This window comes from Nicotiana tabacum, chromosome 11 (assembly GCF_000715075.1).
Source record: "Nicotiana tabacum cultivar K326 chromosome 11, ASM71507v2, whole genome shotgun sequence".
In the NCBI taxonomy this organism is placed as follows: Eukaryota; Viridiplantae; Streptophyta; class Magnoliopsida; order Solanales; family Solanaceae; genus Nicotiana; species Nicotiana tabacum.
The window spans coordinates 57,930,940-57,947,716 of NC_134090.1; the positions used below are offsets into that span (position 1 = coordinate 57,930,940).

The 16,777-nt window shown below is 38.4% G+C and overlaps 2 protein-coding genes across 2 annotated transcripts; one reads left to right on the forward strand and one right to left on the reverse strand.

The window, feature by feature from the left end:
* Positions 1 to 714: 714 nt before the first annotated feature.
* Positions 715 to 12,476, reverse strand: LOC142166286 (uncharacterized). The gene is made up of 3 exons (XM_075225084.1): positions 11,607 to 12,476; positions 11,232 to 11,269; positions 715 to 1,245 (listed from the first exon to the last, which is right to left on the reverse strand). Exons 1-3 carry the CDS (start codon positions 11,625 to 11,627, stop codon positions 921 to 923), a joined length of 384 nt encoding a protein of 127 aa, XP_075081185.1. The 5' UTR covers positions 11,628 to 12,476; the 3' UTR covers positions 715 to 920.
* Positions 11,857 to 12,318, forward strand: LOC142165863 (uncharacterized). Its single transcript, XM_075224243.1, has one exon. It carries the CDS (start codon positions 11,857 to 11,859, stop codon positions 12,316 to 12,318), a length of 462 nt encoding a protein of 153 aa, XP_075080344.1.
* Positions 12,477 to 16,777: the final 4,301 nt, after the last annotated feature.

Here is a 16,777-nt window from a genome sequence, read left to right on the forward strand (position 1 = left end):
CTGAATCCAGCTGGTCAGTTTCTTAAGTTCCTCGGCTAAGTTCCTAATAAATAGATCTTTATCATCAGACTTAGGTATGCATGAGATAGGTTGGGTGGAGTGTGACATGGTCTTCACGTAGATAGGAGTGTTATGGTGGCCTGGTGTATGGGTGTGGAGATGGTCATTTGTAGAGTTCTGAGGTTCTAGGATGAGTAGTGGAGTGTTGTTTGGCAGGTGTTGCATTGTTTCTTTGGTGGAGCAACGTGATGGTGGGGAGCGGGATGATTCTATTGCTTTGGGATATTTTGAGGAGGTGTAGGGTTTTGAGTGTTGGGGAAGTCGATATCTAGGGTGCTGAGGGAAAATAACAGGCTTTCCAGATTCCGAACCTGATCGAGCTCTTCCTAAAATTTTAGCAGCTTCTGTTCAAGTTGTGACACATTCTCATTAGGAGCCCGAATACCATGGCCATCAGTGGCCTCAACCCGTTTAGCAGTGTTCTCTTTCCTGATGTTGTTCAAGTCTTCCATTTTGCCTTTGTTCTTTCCTTTAATGGGACTGAGAGGAGGAGTGGGTGGAGGCCCCCCTAGATCTTGTAAAATACGATGATGATGCCAGAATGCACAAACTAACCTTGGGGAGGGGAATAATAAAACAAAACAAAAAATAAAAGGTAATCAAGTTAGTGAGGATTATGAAAATTATTGCAATATTTAAACACATAGTGCGGGAATGTAAAATGTGTCCTAATTTGGGAACCTCTTTGTTCCCGAGGTAGGCCAAGTGACAAATTGATTTGGAGAACTTAGAATGCTAATGCTACATTTTATTGATAAAAACAGACGAACCCCAAATCGACACTAAATAAACAAGAAATAAAAGTCACTAATGGCCATAGGATTTATTACATTCATAAAGCGAAAAAGATAAATTCCTATCTACTTGGTCCCAGAAGGACCTTCCTCAGGTTGAATGCTCTCGTTGATTAGATCCTCCAGTTCGTGTAAGTTCACCAGTAAAAATGCCTTTGCCAGGTGTTCTCCTTCATTTCTCTCAGCGTTTTGGCAATCAGTGACTCTCTTACTCATTTTTCCTTCCAATTCCAACAGACTGTATTCCAGATATTCCAACTTTTCGCTAGTTTTGGCGGCCCTCTCTTTCAACTTATTGATTTGGTCATTTGATGGAAGACTCCTCTGCCAGTCTAGCAAGAGTGGGGGCATGCTAATCATACCGAAACTGGGGACCTCGTGCCTCATTTTTCTGCAAGACAAACAAGGTTAGGCCCTTACCCCCACCAGACTCGACTATTTAATATCAACAATTAGCATGAAGCATTTAGTTCTCCAAATAAATGCACAGAACGTGATGATGTCTGTTTGAGTTCAGGGAAACCCAGTGGACTTTGGACAAGGCTATCTTAAATGATTATTATGTGGACAACATAACTGACCCGGCTAGGTTTGACCATGATTCATGCACAATTTAAACAGAGTAAGGTTTCTATAAGGTTTTAGACTGGTACCCTTGAGCGGACAACTCAAGGGGGAAGGCACGGAACTGTCGACTGCACCGCTAATCGACTAGTTTTATAGCAAATATGCCTGTCTGAATTTAGGGGGTAATGATATGGGAAGAGCGCAACCACTCATCAAGCATTGCTATAGTGTTTGTTTGGCACGAATGGAGTATGATGTTGTGCATGATTATACAATAATTAAAATCATAATGACATGTATTTGCACGTTAAGAAAGTAATAACTACAACAGTTTTATAATTTAAAGCAACAATAAAGGAAAGAAACAAGGAAGATACGTCAGTTTCGCTTTTGAAGAAGAAATTAAATGCTTTAAAGAAATTAAACAAGTAATTGCACATAGGGAGGTACAAATTCACAAGAACAATCTGAAATGGTAAAAGCTTAAAAATCCCCAGCGGAGTCGCCATACTGCCGCGCCCCCTTTTTCCCTCTACGGAGAGGAGTCCGGGTTTCGACATTCATGGGTGTAATGACTCATTTCGAGAATTGAGTATTTGAAGAGTCGCCACCTAACGATTTTAAGGTGCGTTAGGGCACCTATAAGGTCCAACTACAACTATGTTTGATAACCAAAGATAGGGTAAGGGCTTTAAATTATCCTAAGGGGAAGGTGCTAGGCACACTTCAGGATCCACTAGTGTGGTTTCCGGCCAGATGGTTTTTGTGAATTTGTGCAATTAGCAAGTAAACAAATAAAGCTCAAGTAATATGGGATTTTGAGATTAAATACACGAGTGTTTGAAAAACAATAAAAAGCAAGGTTTTGAAAAGAGTTATGATCTAAACGTGCTTATGAAAAAGGGGTCCTAAGTTTGTTTGTAATATGGATCAAATAAATGCAATACCCGGTATGACACTCCTTAGAAGAGGGGATACACGTGGTATTAGCGCACCGGTCATCATATCCATATCTACCCTTTCCCACCCTATAAAGGTAATTAGAGCGATGATTGGTCTCGACCTCTATTGCATACTGTTATCCGTCTCATTCCTATTAGTCTTAGAGGAATTTAGGACTCCTATTCCTATAAGAAGGAGGCTCTAGGCTGACCCTTAGGTTTAAAGGTAAAATGCTAAGGCGACATACAAAAACATATAAAACTGCAATTAGGGAAACATATAAGCAAATAGAAGGCTCAGTTATACCTCCGCAAATAGTGCACATAGACAGCACGTCTTATACACAGTTAAGGTCTGAATTTTAAAATCCTAAAGCAGGGTGTTTAAGTCAGAAACAGATTCATTATATAACTCAGAAAAGAAGTTCGAATCAGACCTACCTGCTGGTTGTAGCAGTTGATATTTAAACAAAGGCAACTCCAGTTTTATTTAAGTAATTACCTAAAGCTTGCCTAGGCGTAAGCAGTATTCAGTAGTTATTCAGAATCATTAAGATGGGTTGGAGATTATTTATATTACCTAAGATGTTCAGGTTTCAGAGAACCTAGAAAAGTGAGAAAAACTTCGAAAAGTTACCGATCTAGCCGGAAAAGTCAAGGATCTGGCTCGAACAGCCATGGATGGCCGGAAAGAGGCCATGAATAGGAGTTGAGCAAGGACTGGACCAGACTTCTTCGAGATCTATCCATGAAATCACACAAGCGAGCCACCAGGGGACGTAAGAGACGAGTACACGTCTCAGACAGCCTTGGAAGTCCATGGATTAGGTGAGAATCAAAGGGGATTAGGGTAGATTTGGGTGGCAGCGGCTAGGGTTAGCCTTAGGTTTTCAGAGAGAGTTTGAGAGGAGAAAGGAATCAAGCACGGCGGGTTGGTAGAATGATTTTGGTTAGGGTGGTCGTTTGGGTTAAAAAAAAGGTAAGAGTAAACGGGGGCCGTTGATCTCCAGGATGAGAGGGGGTATGGGTCGGGTAGGATTTGATTGGGTTAGGGGCGAGTTTTAGGGAAATTTAGGGTCTAATTTAGGCTATAATTGAAATACAAATGGGCTGTTATTTAAATAGCCATTTTCCCTTTTTAATTTATAAAAAATAGTAAATAGTTTCTAAAAACAAATTGAAAGCACTAAAATAATTTATAACACATAAATAACAATTTAAAAAATATAGGATCCAATTTTATGTGTACAAAACATAATTAAACATTAAAAGGGACAATGTTGTAATTATGCAATTTAGCTTTAAAAATACTAAATAAAATTGTAAAAATTACTTTAGCCATATTTTGGCATAAATATAAAAAATTCAATAGATGAATTATCAAAATAATAATTTTGGAAATAATTATTGAGATTTTATAGATAAAAAGGGAGAAAATAAATCAATTTAAACCCTTAAAAATTATAAAAAATAATAAAATATTTGGATATACTTATATATGCATATATATGCTATTTTGAAGTTATTTTGCATATTGAAAATATATAGGAAAAAATTGGGTATCAACACTCCTCAATAAAAGTAGACAAAGCTTTTCTCACCAACATATTTTCATGCCTCCTAAATTCTCCATTGGAACCTTGTTGGACGTTGTCCAACTCATTCAAGGTGTCCTCTTGATCATGTTGAAAAAGTGGGTTATTTATCATTCGAGGGTCTTGAGGTGTTATGGATGGTGGAGGAGGGAGATTGTCCCTCCTTGGCGGTGCTTGAAGCATATGTTGTGGAGGTAGAGTTAGTGGTGGTCTAGGTTGTGGTGAAGTTTGATAAGGTTGTAGTTGAGGTATTTGTGGTGGATGTGTGGTTGGGGGTTGTAGTTGGTGTTGGTAGTGGGGTGGTGCATAAGTGTAAGGTGTATTGTAACACGCATCAAAAGACACAACTTGGCTTGGCATGATATAAGCATCATAATCTCCACTTGGACTAGGAGACAGACTTATGAATTGATTTGCACTCCAAACTCCATTTCCAATATCTTGCTTTGTCACCAACCTATCCTCAAAGTATTTAGAAATGAAGGAATGCCCCTTTCCATTTAGATCAACCACATGCCTATTCCACTTTACATCAATTGAAAGATTATGATCAAGAAATCAAGGTTTTTCCAATCGTATATGGCAATACTTCATAGGGTACACATCACACCAAACCACTTCTTTAGAATCTCCTTTGGTTATAGTAACCATCACTCCTCTATCCACCAATTCACTACTAAATTTATAAGGCGACTCCCTTTGAACACAACTCAATCCCAACCATTCAACAAATGATGAAGCAATGAAGTTTGTCGCATAGTGATTACTTATAGCCACCAAACAACCCTCATAGCCTTCTACATTTGCTACATAATGCCTCCAATTTTTCTTTCTCCCACATTCATCATAAAAGATTTCAACACTTGGAGTAGCACAATTAGTTTCATAAGAAGAACACACATAACCATCCATACCTCCCTTATGACTCATTGTACCTACAAAAGAAAACTTAAAACAAGAAAGTTGGTTAATCAAAAATAGGACCTCACAATTCACTCCCTTAGTGTTTCACTCAATATATATATGTCACTCAACACTCGTGTTTACACTCAAAGGTCAAAGGCTTTTGCAACCTCGCTCAATTGAACTCACCATTCAAGCCTCTTTTTACACAAGGTTATCTAAAAGTTCTCTTCACAACCAACATTCTCAAATCAATCCAAGTAGGCAATCAAGTATCGGTTCAGAATGGAATGTATGTGACACCAAAGAAAACACAACTAAAAGCTAACGGACTTGAGCCAAACAAATCACAACGAAATTAAAAGAGAAAAGCACGAAAAATTGGCACGAAATAAACAAAGCACACAAAGAAACTAGAAATAAACTCAATATGAACTAATATCAAGTTAATCTAGTTAAGAGTTTAGTAAACTACAAAACGGAAAAAAGAAAAGAAACTACAAAATTAGACACTTTCAAATTTTGGTCATATTTGCAAAAATGTGGACAGATTTGTAAAACTAGCCAAATTTGCAAAGGATGGTCAAATCGGTAATTCTGGACAGATTCACGAACGCTGAAAAAGTTTAAGGCTGTCGGTAATCCTTTTGAGCAAACCAACTGTGTAGAAATATTAAACCGTAGAACCCAACTGAAACCAAACCAATCTAAGCACAAGACAACAGGAGAAGCAATTGAATCGGTGTATCGTTGTCTCACTTCTTCAGCAAATTCCCCCTCGACTAGCAGCAAACCAAACTCAAGCTTCTATAATGTAGAAATTCCAGGTTTTGTAATGCAGAAATAACATCTCCAAGATTGCAGCTAATTGGTGCTAGCATTGCTGCATTAATGATGCCAATTGCAGACTTCAACCAAAGAACAATCTGAGTTTTCAGTCAACCAAATGCAGCCCCAAATGTTGTCCAAAACTTGCAGATATTCAGCAGCCAAAATAGTGCAAAAGCAGTGCTGAAACTTGCAGCTGAATAGTCCAGAAATTGCTGTCCAATTACTGTCTAACTGAGTTCTTTTCCTGCAGAAACAGTCTGCTAAAAACTTGTGCAAATGATACTAGAAAAAAAACTTGGTGTATCAGGAACAAAACCAGTGCACAACTGATGCCCAAACAGTGCAGAATTTGCACTCAAAACTGTGCAGATCTGCTGCTTAAACAGTGCAAAAACATAACAGATTTTTCAGCATCCTAACAGTCCAGACAATTGTCCAAAATACTGCAAGTTTTCAGCTCAGTTTACTGCTCAAATCGGTTATTTTCAGCAGCTCAAAAGAGTAGAATTCTTATAGCAATAGCAATGCAGACAGATTCAGCTGCAATTGTCCAATCTTCAAACTTGAAATGCAGCAGCAAACTAGCTGATTCGTGCGACGATTTCTCAGCTGCTTGAATTGATTCGAATCAGTTTGCGAAGTTCTTCGAATTCGCAGCTGGTGTTCTTCGAGTTCTTCAATGGTAGGAAAATTTGATTCTCGCTCAATCCTCCACCAAATGAGCTACAATTTCAGCTATGACTTCCCAACAGCCTTAAGTTCAAACCCCAGTAACCAAATTTGTAACAAGCAACCAGAAAATCGACGATGCCCTGCTCGTCTTCTTCAAACAGACTTCCAAAATTTTTCGACCAAACCAAATCGAATTCAGTCGCAAACGAACCCAAGCTACAGATAACACCTCTCAACACAAATTAGAACAAAACCCCCCAAATCAATTTTTTCAAACACTCCCGAAAAGGACGAACCATAGGTCGTCTTCTACGTCAACCCGCTTCGCAAATTTGAACCAAAACCTTATTGAATCAATTTCAATCGAACGAATCCTACACAATCAGCTTCAAAATGATGTTTCCAACTGTAATCACAAACACCCAATCGAGTTTGAAGCCCTAATTTTCAAACGACCCAGCTTCTTCGAGCGACGGGTTTTCAAAGTTGTGACCTAGAATCCCTCAAATTCAGTCTTACTACTTCGATTTCAATTCAAATCAGTAGTTTAAACTCAGATAACGAAGGAATAACAAATTTCAGAACCAAAATCGGGACGAGAATGCAGCAGTCATTGCTGATGAGAGCCACATGAAGGAGTTACTAATTAAGTCTATCCAGTTTAAATATTTCTATTCTAGTCAAGTAGTATTTACTTTTTCAATTAAGTCCTCCTAGTTTCTAGAAGCAAGACATGTGTCATTTTGTTAATTGGTTTGTTACACAAAATAAGCTGTCATTTTCTTCTTTCGTTAGGCATATATTGTCGGTCCTTGTATTCAGAAAGGTATCTAGATATGACAAAATTGACATTTTAAATTCTTTTTCCTTCATTTATTGTTTCATTATCTTTCTCTTAAATCTTCATAGTAGCAGACCGCTACAAATTGGTATCCAGAGCTAGATCCTGGCAATTCTAGGATGGTGGATAAACACAAAAATCAGTCCGACGATGACGAACTTAGAAGGGTTAAAGTTCAGCTACAAGTTTTCATGGAAAAATCGGAACAGAGGATGGATAAACTAGAGGAGAAGCAAGGGAGTTTTGAAGCTAAGATGGTGGAGTTTTCTGACTCGTCGAAGCGGATTGAAAGGATTGAGGAGATGTTGGTGCAAATGAGCGGTCACAACAAGGCGGAACACTCTTCATCAGTTCGGTCTTCTGTCGCTGGAATCTATGACAGACCTTTTTTGGAAGCAAGCCTCTCGACGGTTGGAGGTAATTTACAGAGCTACACTCCTCCAATTTCACCTTCCATTACCACAGGGCTTCGAGCAGTACCGTTATCCTCACCACCCCAGCTAGGAAGTGTCTCAGCTAATTCACGATCCCAAGCTGAAAACATTACTAGAATTTCCTTGAACCCTTCAGCTGCAGCCTTCAGACCACCCTCTCACTCTTATCCTTTAACTACCAGAACCTATATTCCACCAAGAACCTCTTACCCTATAAACAACCAGCCAAGCAACTCACCAACTTATTCATATCAAATGGCCTCTCAACCACTAGTTCCCCAGTCAAATCCTTACCCAATAATCACACAACCATTTTTACCCCAATCATATCATTTTACAGTTACCCAAAGTATTAACCTCTCTAAGCCATATTCGACTTGTCCGATAACTCAGCCCGTGACAAACACAATAGCACAGTCCTTATCCATTACATTTGGAACTTTTCACCAGATCCCACTCGTTGGCACTTCTCAGAATCAAAACAGGCCTGACTCTCATGGATCCACATCCAAACTACCTAAAGCCAAGTTATTATTTCCGGAGTTTGATGAAATAAATCCTAGGAGTTGGTTGAGAAGATGTCAAAAGTTTTTTGATTTATACCAAGTGACGGATGATGAAAAAATTGATTATGTGACTATTCATTTAAAGATTTTGTGAACCATTGGTTTGATGGGTATTTAGCTGATCATGATGGTACTATATCTTGGGCCCAATTTTGTTACGATATATGTGAACATTTTGGTGATAATGATCCGGTGGAGATTGTTAAATAATTCAATCGTCTTGAACAAACCACTGATGTGGAGACTTACCAGAGGTGATTCGATGAGTTAAAAAGCTTAATGGTGATCCTTAATCCTGCATTAAAAGAACCCCATTTTGTGTCTTGCTTTATCGGTGGGCGTAAACCGGACATATTACCACTTGTACAGTTTGCTCGGCCCAGAACTTTGTTGGCAGCTTACAAGTGTGCTAAGTTGCATGAGAGAGCCTTCAATGTATTTTATAAGCAAATGGATAAACAATGGTCAGCTAAATCCTATCACAGAAACTCTCAGTCCAGCTATAAGCCCATATTACCCAAGCCCACTCTACCCAAGAACCCACCTATTGTGAACACCCGTAATCCAAATTCAAAGAATATGACTCTAGAAATGTTGAAGGAGAGGAATCTATGCTATAAATGCCATGACACTTATTTTCCTGGACATGTTTGTAAGAATAAAACTCTTAATGTCATGGAAGCTGAGGAGTTTGTTGATGCAGTAGATGGATTGGAGGAACAAGAGGGAGGGGTTGTGGTGGAACAGGGCCAGGAACAAGCTGAAGTAACCTTAAATGCTATAATGGGTCGGAGCAAGGCCCCTTCAACAATTAGAATTACTGGATGGGTTAAGGGCCAAAAGGTTGTAGTATTGTTGGATAGTGGGTCAACCCATAGTTTCGTAGATCCCATAACAGTGAAGTCCAATTCAGGTGGGGTAGAAGAATTGGGCAGACCCATGAAGGTTAAAGTGGCCAATGTCCAATACCTCAAATGCAAGCATGTGTGCAGGAAATTCGAATGGAAAATGCAAGACAAGAAATTCATCTTGACATTGGATTGCTGAAAGTAGGGGGTTGTGACATTGTTCTGGGAATGGATTGGGTCGACAATGTTGCACCAATAGTGTTGCACACAAAGCCATTGAGTGTCTCGTTCATTTACGAATCAGAAATAATTACATTAAGGGGTTGTCCAGATGATGGGAAGGTTTCTAAGGTGGATACTAAAGTTATTTCCAAATTACTCGGCAAAGGACAATGTAACTTTGTGGCTCAAATGTTCTTGATGAACTTAACAGAAAATGATCAGGTAATTCCCCAAGCAGTGAGCAAGTTGTTGGGCTAGTTCGAGGGCTTGTTCCAAGAGCCCAAAAGTTTGACTCCTAGTCGTGATTGTGACCATGCCATAGAGCTAGTTCCAGGAGCTGAGCCCATAAATTTGAGGCCTTATCGATATTCGTTTGAGCAGAAGGATGCCATTGAAGAGATCGTAGCGGAAATGTTGAAGGCCCAAACAGTTGCCAGAAGTATTTCACCATTTGCCTCACCTGTCCTTTTGGTTAAAAAGAAGGATTCTAGTTGGCGTATGTGCGTGGATTATCGCAAGTTGAAATGAGGCCACTGTTAAGAATAAATATCCCATACCAGTTGTTGAAGACTTATTTGATGAGCTACATGGGTCAAGAATTTACACTAAGTTAGATTTAAGGTCCGATTATCATCAAATTCGTATGAAGAAAGGTGATGAATACAAAACAACTTTTCGCACAAATCATGGGCTATGAGAATTTAAAGTCATGCCTTTTGGGTTGACGAATGCCCCAGCCACCTTTCAAGCACTTATGAACTAGATCTTTGGGCCTTATTTGAGGCAATTTGTGCTTGTATTTTTTTATGACATTCTGGTTTACAGTGGGTCAATGGCAGAGCACATGAAGCATTTACAAATGGTGTTCGAGTTGTTGAAAGCAAACCAACTTTTGATCAAGAAGTCAAAATGCAGTTTCGGCCAAGACAAAATGGAATATCTGGGCCATGTCATTTCAAAACACGGGATGAGTATTGATGAGTCTAAAATCAAAGCTATGCTAGATTGGACCCAGCCCAAATCAGTCAAGGAATTGAGGGAATTCTTGGGCCTTAGAGGCTACTATAGAAGGTTTATCGGAAATTTTGCTACAATTAGTAAGCCCTTGACTAGCCTATTAAAAAAAGGAAATTTTAGCTGGTCCATGGAAGCAACCCAAGCCTTTGAAGAGCTGAAGCAAGCCATGGTCCAAGGCCCAGTATTAGCCCTACCAAATTTTGCAATACCTTTCATTATGGAAGTAGATGCTAGTGGAAAGGGAATAGAGGCAGTTTTAATGCAAAATGGGAGGCCCATTGCCTTTATTAGTCAAGCACTAAGCTCAAGGCACATGGGGCTTTCAACATATGAAAAGGAGCTAATTGCACTATTGTATGTTGTCGATAAGTGGTGACATTATCTACAACCTAATCATTTTATCATCAAGACAGACCATTTTAGCCTTAAATTCCTCAAAGATCAGAAGTTGACCACCTCATTGTAGCACAAGGGAGTCACTAAGCTATTGGGTCTTAGTTATGAGATTCATTATCGAAAAGGGGCTGAAAATGTAGCCGCAGATGCACTCTCAAGGAAGTATGATGAGGGTGATTGTGCCGGACTCACATTTGTTCAACCGAAATAGGCTGAAGATGTTTTAGAAAGTTATCAAAATGATGCATTTGTTCAAGACATTTCCACTCAGTTATCTGTAGATCCTAATGCAGTTCCAGGGGTGCAGATCAGAGATGGTATTGTCAGGCAAAATAGAAGAGCTTGGGTGGGAAATCATGGTGAGCTCCGGCAAAAGTTAATTAAGGAGATACATTTATCACCCTAGGGAGGTCACTCTGGAATACATGCTACACAATAGAGGCTTAAAAACTTATTCTATTGGCCTACTTTATTACAGGATGTCAAGAATTATGTCAAGGAATGTGAGACCTGCTAGAGAAATAAGGGGGAGAGTGTTGCTTACCCTGACCTTCTCCAACCACTGGCAATACCTCCGTGAGCCTGGAAACATGTTGCAATGGACTTCATTAGTGGTTTGCCTAAATCCAATGGTAAAGATTCAATACTTGTGGTAATAGATAGATACACAAAGTTTGCTCATTTTTTTGCCCTCGCTCATCCTTACACAGCTAATCAAGTTTCTCAAGTGTTCTTAGATAATATATGCAAGTTACATGGGATGCCATGCTCAATTGTTTCAGACAGAGATCTAATTTTTGTTAGCACTTTCTGGAAGGAGCTATTCAAGGGGTTACATGTACAATTAAAACCAAGTACTGCTTATCATCCGCAAACGGATGGCCAATCAGAAAGGTTGAACCGATGCCTGGAGACATACCTTAGATGCATGACGGGTCATAACCTTCTGAGTGGGGCAAATGGTTGGCACTGGCTGAATTTTGGTACAATTCGAATTTTCACTCAGCAATTGGTATGACGCCCTTCAAGGCTCTATATGGGTATGATCCCCCCAACCCACATTCGAGCTGGTGGCCCAAACAAAGCTTGAATCTGCAGACTTGGTCTTAAGAGAAAGGCAATTGATTTCCAAGGTCCTCCATGATAATCTCACAAAGGCACAAGCAAGGATGAAGAATTATGCTGATGGAAGAAGAAAAGAGAGAAACTTTACTGTAGGAGATTGGGTGTTCTTGAAATTACAACCTTATCGGCAAACCTCTGTGGCAATGAGGAAATATTTGAAGCTCTCAGCTCGTTATTTCGGTCCTTATGAAGTAATCAGAAAGATTGATTCAGTTGCCTACGAACTCCGCTTGCCATTGGGATCAAAGATACATCCTGTGTTCAACGTTTCACAATTGAAAAAGAAAATTGGGGAGAAGACTTTTGCCACCCAAGATCCGCCTTACTGCACTAACGATGGCCAGATTCTAACTGAGCTATTGAAGATTTTAGAAAGGAGGATGGTCAAAAAGAAGAACAAGGCAGTGGTAGAAGTGTTGGTGCAATGGGCAAATTTGGCTCCTGAAGAAGCTACATGGGAGGAATACGGTTTTCTGAAAAGCCAATTTCCTAATTTTGAACCTTGAATTACATCAAGGTTCCTTATGAGGGATGGAATGTAGCAGTCATTGCTGATGAGAGCCATATGAAGAAGTTATTAATTAAGTTTATCTAGTTTAGTTATTTCTATTCTAGTCTAGTAGTATTTACTTTTTCAATTAAGTCCTCGTATGTTCTAGAAGCAGGACATGTGTCATTTTGTTAATTGGTTTGTTATACAAAACCAGCTGTCCTTTTCTTCTTTCGTTAGGCATATATGGCCAGTCCTTGTATTCAGAAAGACATCCAGATATGACAAAATTGACATTTTAAATTCTTTTTCCTTCATTTATTGTTTCATTGTCTTTCTCTTAAATCTTCATAGTAGCAGACTGCTACAATAATGAAATCTAAATGAAACAATGACCAACAAAGCTATGTTTCTATTTCTGGAAACCAAAACAATAGATGAATAATAACAATTCTATTTTGGGATTTTTTCCTTTTTTTTTTATTTTCAAATTCGATGATAATACCCGAGGATTGATAGAATAATCTAAAACCTCCACTCTGATACCAAGATGATACGAGATCGTATCGAAAATACGGATAATGTAAAAATACGCAGAATCAAAAAGGGTTTAAAATAGAACAAGACAAGAACCTATCTATGAACTAGTTAGACCCCTTGAATTCCTATAATAAACACTAATCTAGGAAGAACACAAATAACTAACATAGATTAAGCTAAGCATAGAATGCAATTCAAAACCCCTAGAAGATATGTCAACCAGAACAACGAATTAACATTCAAATACAAAGATAATCCAAGAGTATGAACATAAACTCATACATGATAAACCTAACATAGATAATCTAGAAAACATGATAAATAACAAGAAATAAAAGATACCTTAAATCTCTCAAGGATTTGTAAATGTTTATCAATCCATCATCAAAAGCTTCTTTTCAAAATGAGAGGAAGACACTATTTATACTAGAGTGCTATTTAGGCTAGATGAATAAAATATCTTTAGGCTAGTAAGGAAGCAAAGTACACCTAAATTATAAGACTAACCTAAATAGCTGAATTGCCAATATAGTCTTCTTGATCTTGGCTCCTTTAAAGCACTACAATGTTATGATGTTGACTAGGAGATCATCCTCATTAAGCGTGCTTATCCGGCTTGTATCACATCCTCGTCGATCTCCTCATCCCCTTAGATAACCGACCTAAGGTATTTGAAGTTGTCTCTCTTGGGGATGACCTGTGATTCAAGCCTCACTTTCATGCCTGCTTACCTCGGCTCTGCACTAAACTTGCACTCCAGGTATTACGTATTAGTCCTGCTCAACTTGAAACCCTTAGACTCAAGGGCATGCCTCCAAACCTCCAGCCTCTCGTTGACGCCGCCTAATGTCTTATCTATCAGCACTATATCATCAGCAAATAACATATACCAAGGCATCTCCCCTTGAATATGGTGTGTCAGTACGTCCATCACCAATGCAAATAAGAACGAGCTGAGTGCAGATTCTTGGTGTAACCCCATAACAACCGAAAAGTGCTCTGAGTCGCCCCCACTGTCCTAACTCTAGTCTTAGCTCCATCATACATCTCCTTAATCGCCTTTATGTAGGCAACCGCCACACCTTTAGCCTCCATACATCTCCAAAGAACCTCTCTAGGGACTTTTTCATATGATTTCTCCAGGTCAGTAAACACTATGCGTAGGTCCTTCTTTATATCCCTGTACTATTCCACCAACCTCCTAATAAGGTGGATAGCTTTTATAGTCGACTGCCCCGGCATGAACCCGAACTGGTTATCGGATATAGACACCGTCCTCCTCATCCTTGCTTCTACCACCCTCTCCCAAACTTTAAATGGTATGACTTAGCAACTTGATACCCATATAGTTGTTACAATTTTGGATATCACTGTTGTTCTTGTATAATGGTATCACCTTTATTCTAGGTAGATTTAGCTTAATTTTTTGGTTTATTTCTTGTAGACTAATAAGTGAAAATTTTGACTACTTATTAGCACCATTTTGCTTTTATTTTAATCCGAGAGTATTGATTTATGTTCCCGAAATAAACTTGTGCAAAATTGAAGAAATGCTGGAAGTTTGGTCTCCCATGATGAAATAAGACTAAAAAGGGAGTGTTCCGAATCACAAGGCAATAAAGGATGCAGAAATGAAGAAGTGTGGTATGCAAAAGGATTTATATAGCCGCAAAAGAAAGTGCGGACAATAGAATTACATATGCGGCCGCAAACCAAGTAAAAGCACCCAATAAAACTTTGGCCAATGTGCGGACATAACATGAATTGTGCGGCCGCAGAACAGGATTTTCACTGACAAATGATTCAAAGTTCAAAGAGTATGCAAAAGACCAAGTTTTGATGCCTTGCTGAAGTATGGACTGCACAAGAATTGTGTGTCCGCAGAAGATGCTTCGCATCCGCAATCCAGAAATGTGTGGCTGCAGAATCCTAGTTCCTGCCAACCGAAGAAATTTGCGAACCGCACATGGAATTGTGCGGCCATAGAACCTACTGAGGGGCATTTTTGTCAGCGAATTTTGGGCCACTATAATTAGACGCACTATTAGAAATCCAGGCAAAATCGTCCAAGAAACCGACCAAAGTTGGTCGGTAATGGCCAATAACCGTCCAAAACGCGACCATTTACGTGTGAACGATATTTTGAAGGACGGAAGGGCATACCGACCAAAGTTGGTCGGAAATTACCGACCAACTTTGATCGGTCAATTAAATTAAAAAAAAGAATATTGCCGAAAAAACCGACTAAAGTTGGTCGGTATTTTAATTATGTAATAAAAAAAACACACCATTTGAGAATCGAACCGCTGTCTGTACTATGGCAAGATACTATTCTACCACTAGATCATTGGTGCATTTTATTTTTAGACTTTGTTTTTTTTAATTTATACTCTTTAATTGTATTTTCGCACGAAAATAAGCGACCAAAGTTAGTCGATTTTATTAAAAAATAAAATTACCGACTAAAGTTAGTCGATTTTTTAAAATGACCTGCCAAATTGGTTGGTTTTTTAAATATTAATTTTAATTTATTTTAAATGAAAAACCGACTAAAGTTGGTCGGTTTCTTGAAAAATAAATTTTGCGGGACTCAAAAATAGTTTCCTGCATTTTTGTGCCCAAGAAAACCGAGCATAGTTGTCGGCTGTGTAAAAAAAAATTAAAAAATTAAAATATTTTGAAAAATCGACCAACTTTGGTTGGGTTTTTGCCTCTTTTTTGACTGACCAAAGTTGGTCGGTTTTTGCCGAATTTCTAGTAGTGACGAATTTCACATTTTTAGGTCAAATTTTGAAGTTTGAGTTGTTGTAGCCGTTATCTTTTACCATTTTAGGATGTTTGTAACCATTTTAGTGTTTAAACATTGTCTTTTATTATCTTAATCTTTGATTATGATTTTAATTAACGTTTCTTCTTTTATTCTTCAATTCTCATTATGAGTAGCTAGATTTTTACTAGGGTTGTGACCCAACCCTAGTGTGTAAACCTTATGGGTATTTAATTTAATGCGTGTTTATGATTGAGTGTTGATTATTTAGCTTAGTTTATACTTCAATTTTAGAATTAATGGTTGTAAAGATTGATTCATGCCTTTTTGACTTAGTCTCTACTTGAGAAAGATGAACATACTCTAGGTTAACTTGGCTAACAGGAAAATGAGTAAATTGAGAGTTTGATTAGCCTAATTAAAGAGTTCAAATTAGAGATAGTAAGGACCCGACTTGAGCTCATATCAACTAATTTGTTTGATACCCATTTGAACTTGAGAAAGTCGAATTGGGCAAAGTCACTCTTTGACCGAGAGGTATTGCGTGGGTAACATAGAGTTGAGAGATAATACACCCTAATCAACAAAACAAGTATTACCGTATTTAATCCATTAAGCGAACACCTAGGTTATGGTCACATCCCTAGGCCTTTTAACTATTTGGAAAAAACACAAAAAATATTCCTTCGTTTCTAGTTTCTTTTCATAGCGTATAATTGTTAGGGTAATAGTAGAAGTAGAAATCAAAACCGTTTGTGGAAGTGCAAATTTAGTTAATTCATGCGCTCTCGTTAAGTGTATACTCCTAACACCCATTGTAACTTCCCGTGGAAATCGACCCCTCCCGTGGAAATCGACCCCCGACTCTTGTTGGGTACTTTTAGCACAATATATCTAAGTTTGTTGATAAAGCCATGGTATAACTATATTATTCGTTTTAGATCAAGCCTATACGACAATGGTAATTTTTGTTGAGGATTTGTTGAGTAATATGTTTTACTCTTTATTCTGTTGTGATTGATTATGCGCGCTTGCTGTAAGCTGAGGATCTATTGGAAACGGTCTCTCTGCTTGCACAAGGTTAAAGCTGCATACATACGAATGTTGTTGTTGTTGATTTGTTAGTGCTTTTTGAGTGAAAGAGATACTTTTATTTGGAAAACATCTT

What these genes read in the sequence shown, in the direction of transcription:
- LOC142165863 (XM_075224243.1), top strand. Translation starts at nt 11,857, where the DNA reads ATGAAGAATTATGCTGATGGAAGAAGAAAAGAGAGAAACTTTACTGTA.
- LOC142166286 (XM_075225084.1), bottom strand. Translation starts at nt 11,627, where the DNA reads ATGACCCGTCATGCATCTAAG. An exon ending in TGACCCGTCATGCATCTAAG is followed by an intron (nt 11,270 to 11,606) that starts GTATGTCTCCAG and finishes ACATGTTTCCAG; the next exon opens with GCTCACGGAGGTATTGCCAG. An exon ending in AGTGGTTGGAGAAGGTCAGG is followed by an intron (nt 1,246 to 11,231) that starts GTAAGCAACACT and finishes TTTGTCTTGCAG; the next exon opens with AAAAATGAGGCACGAGGTCC.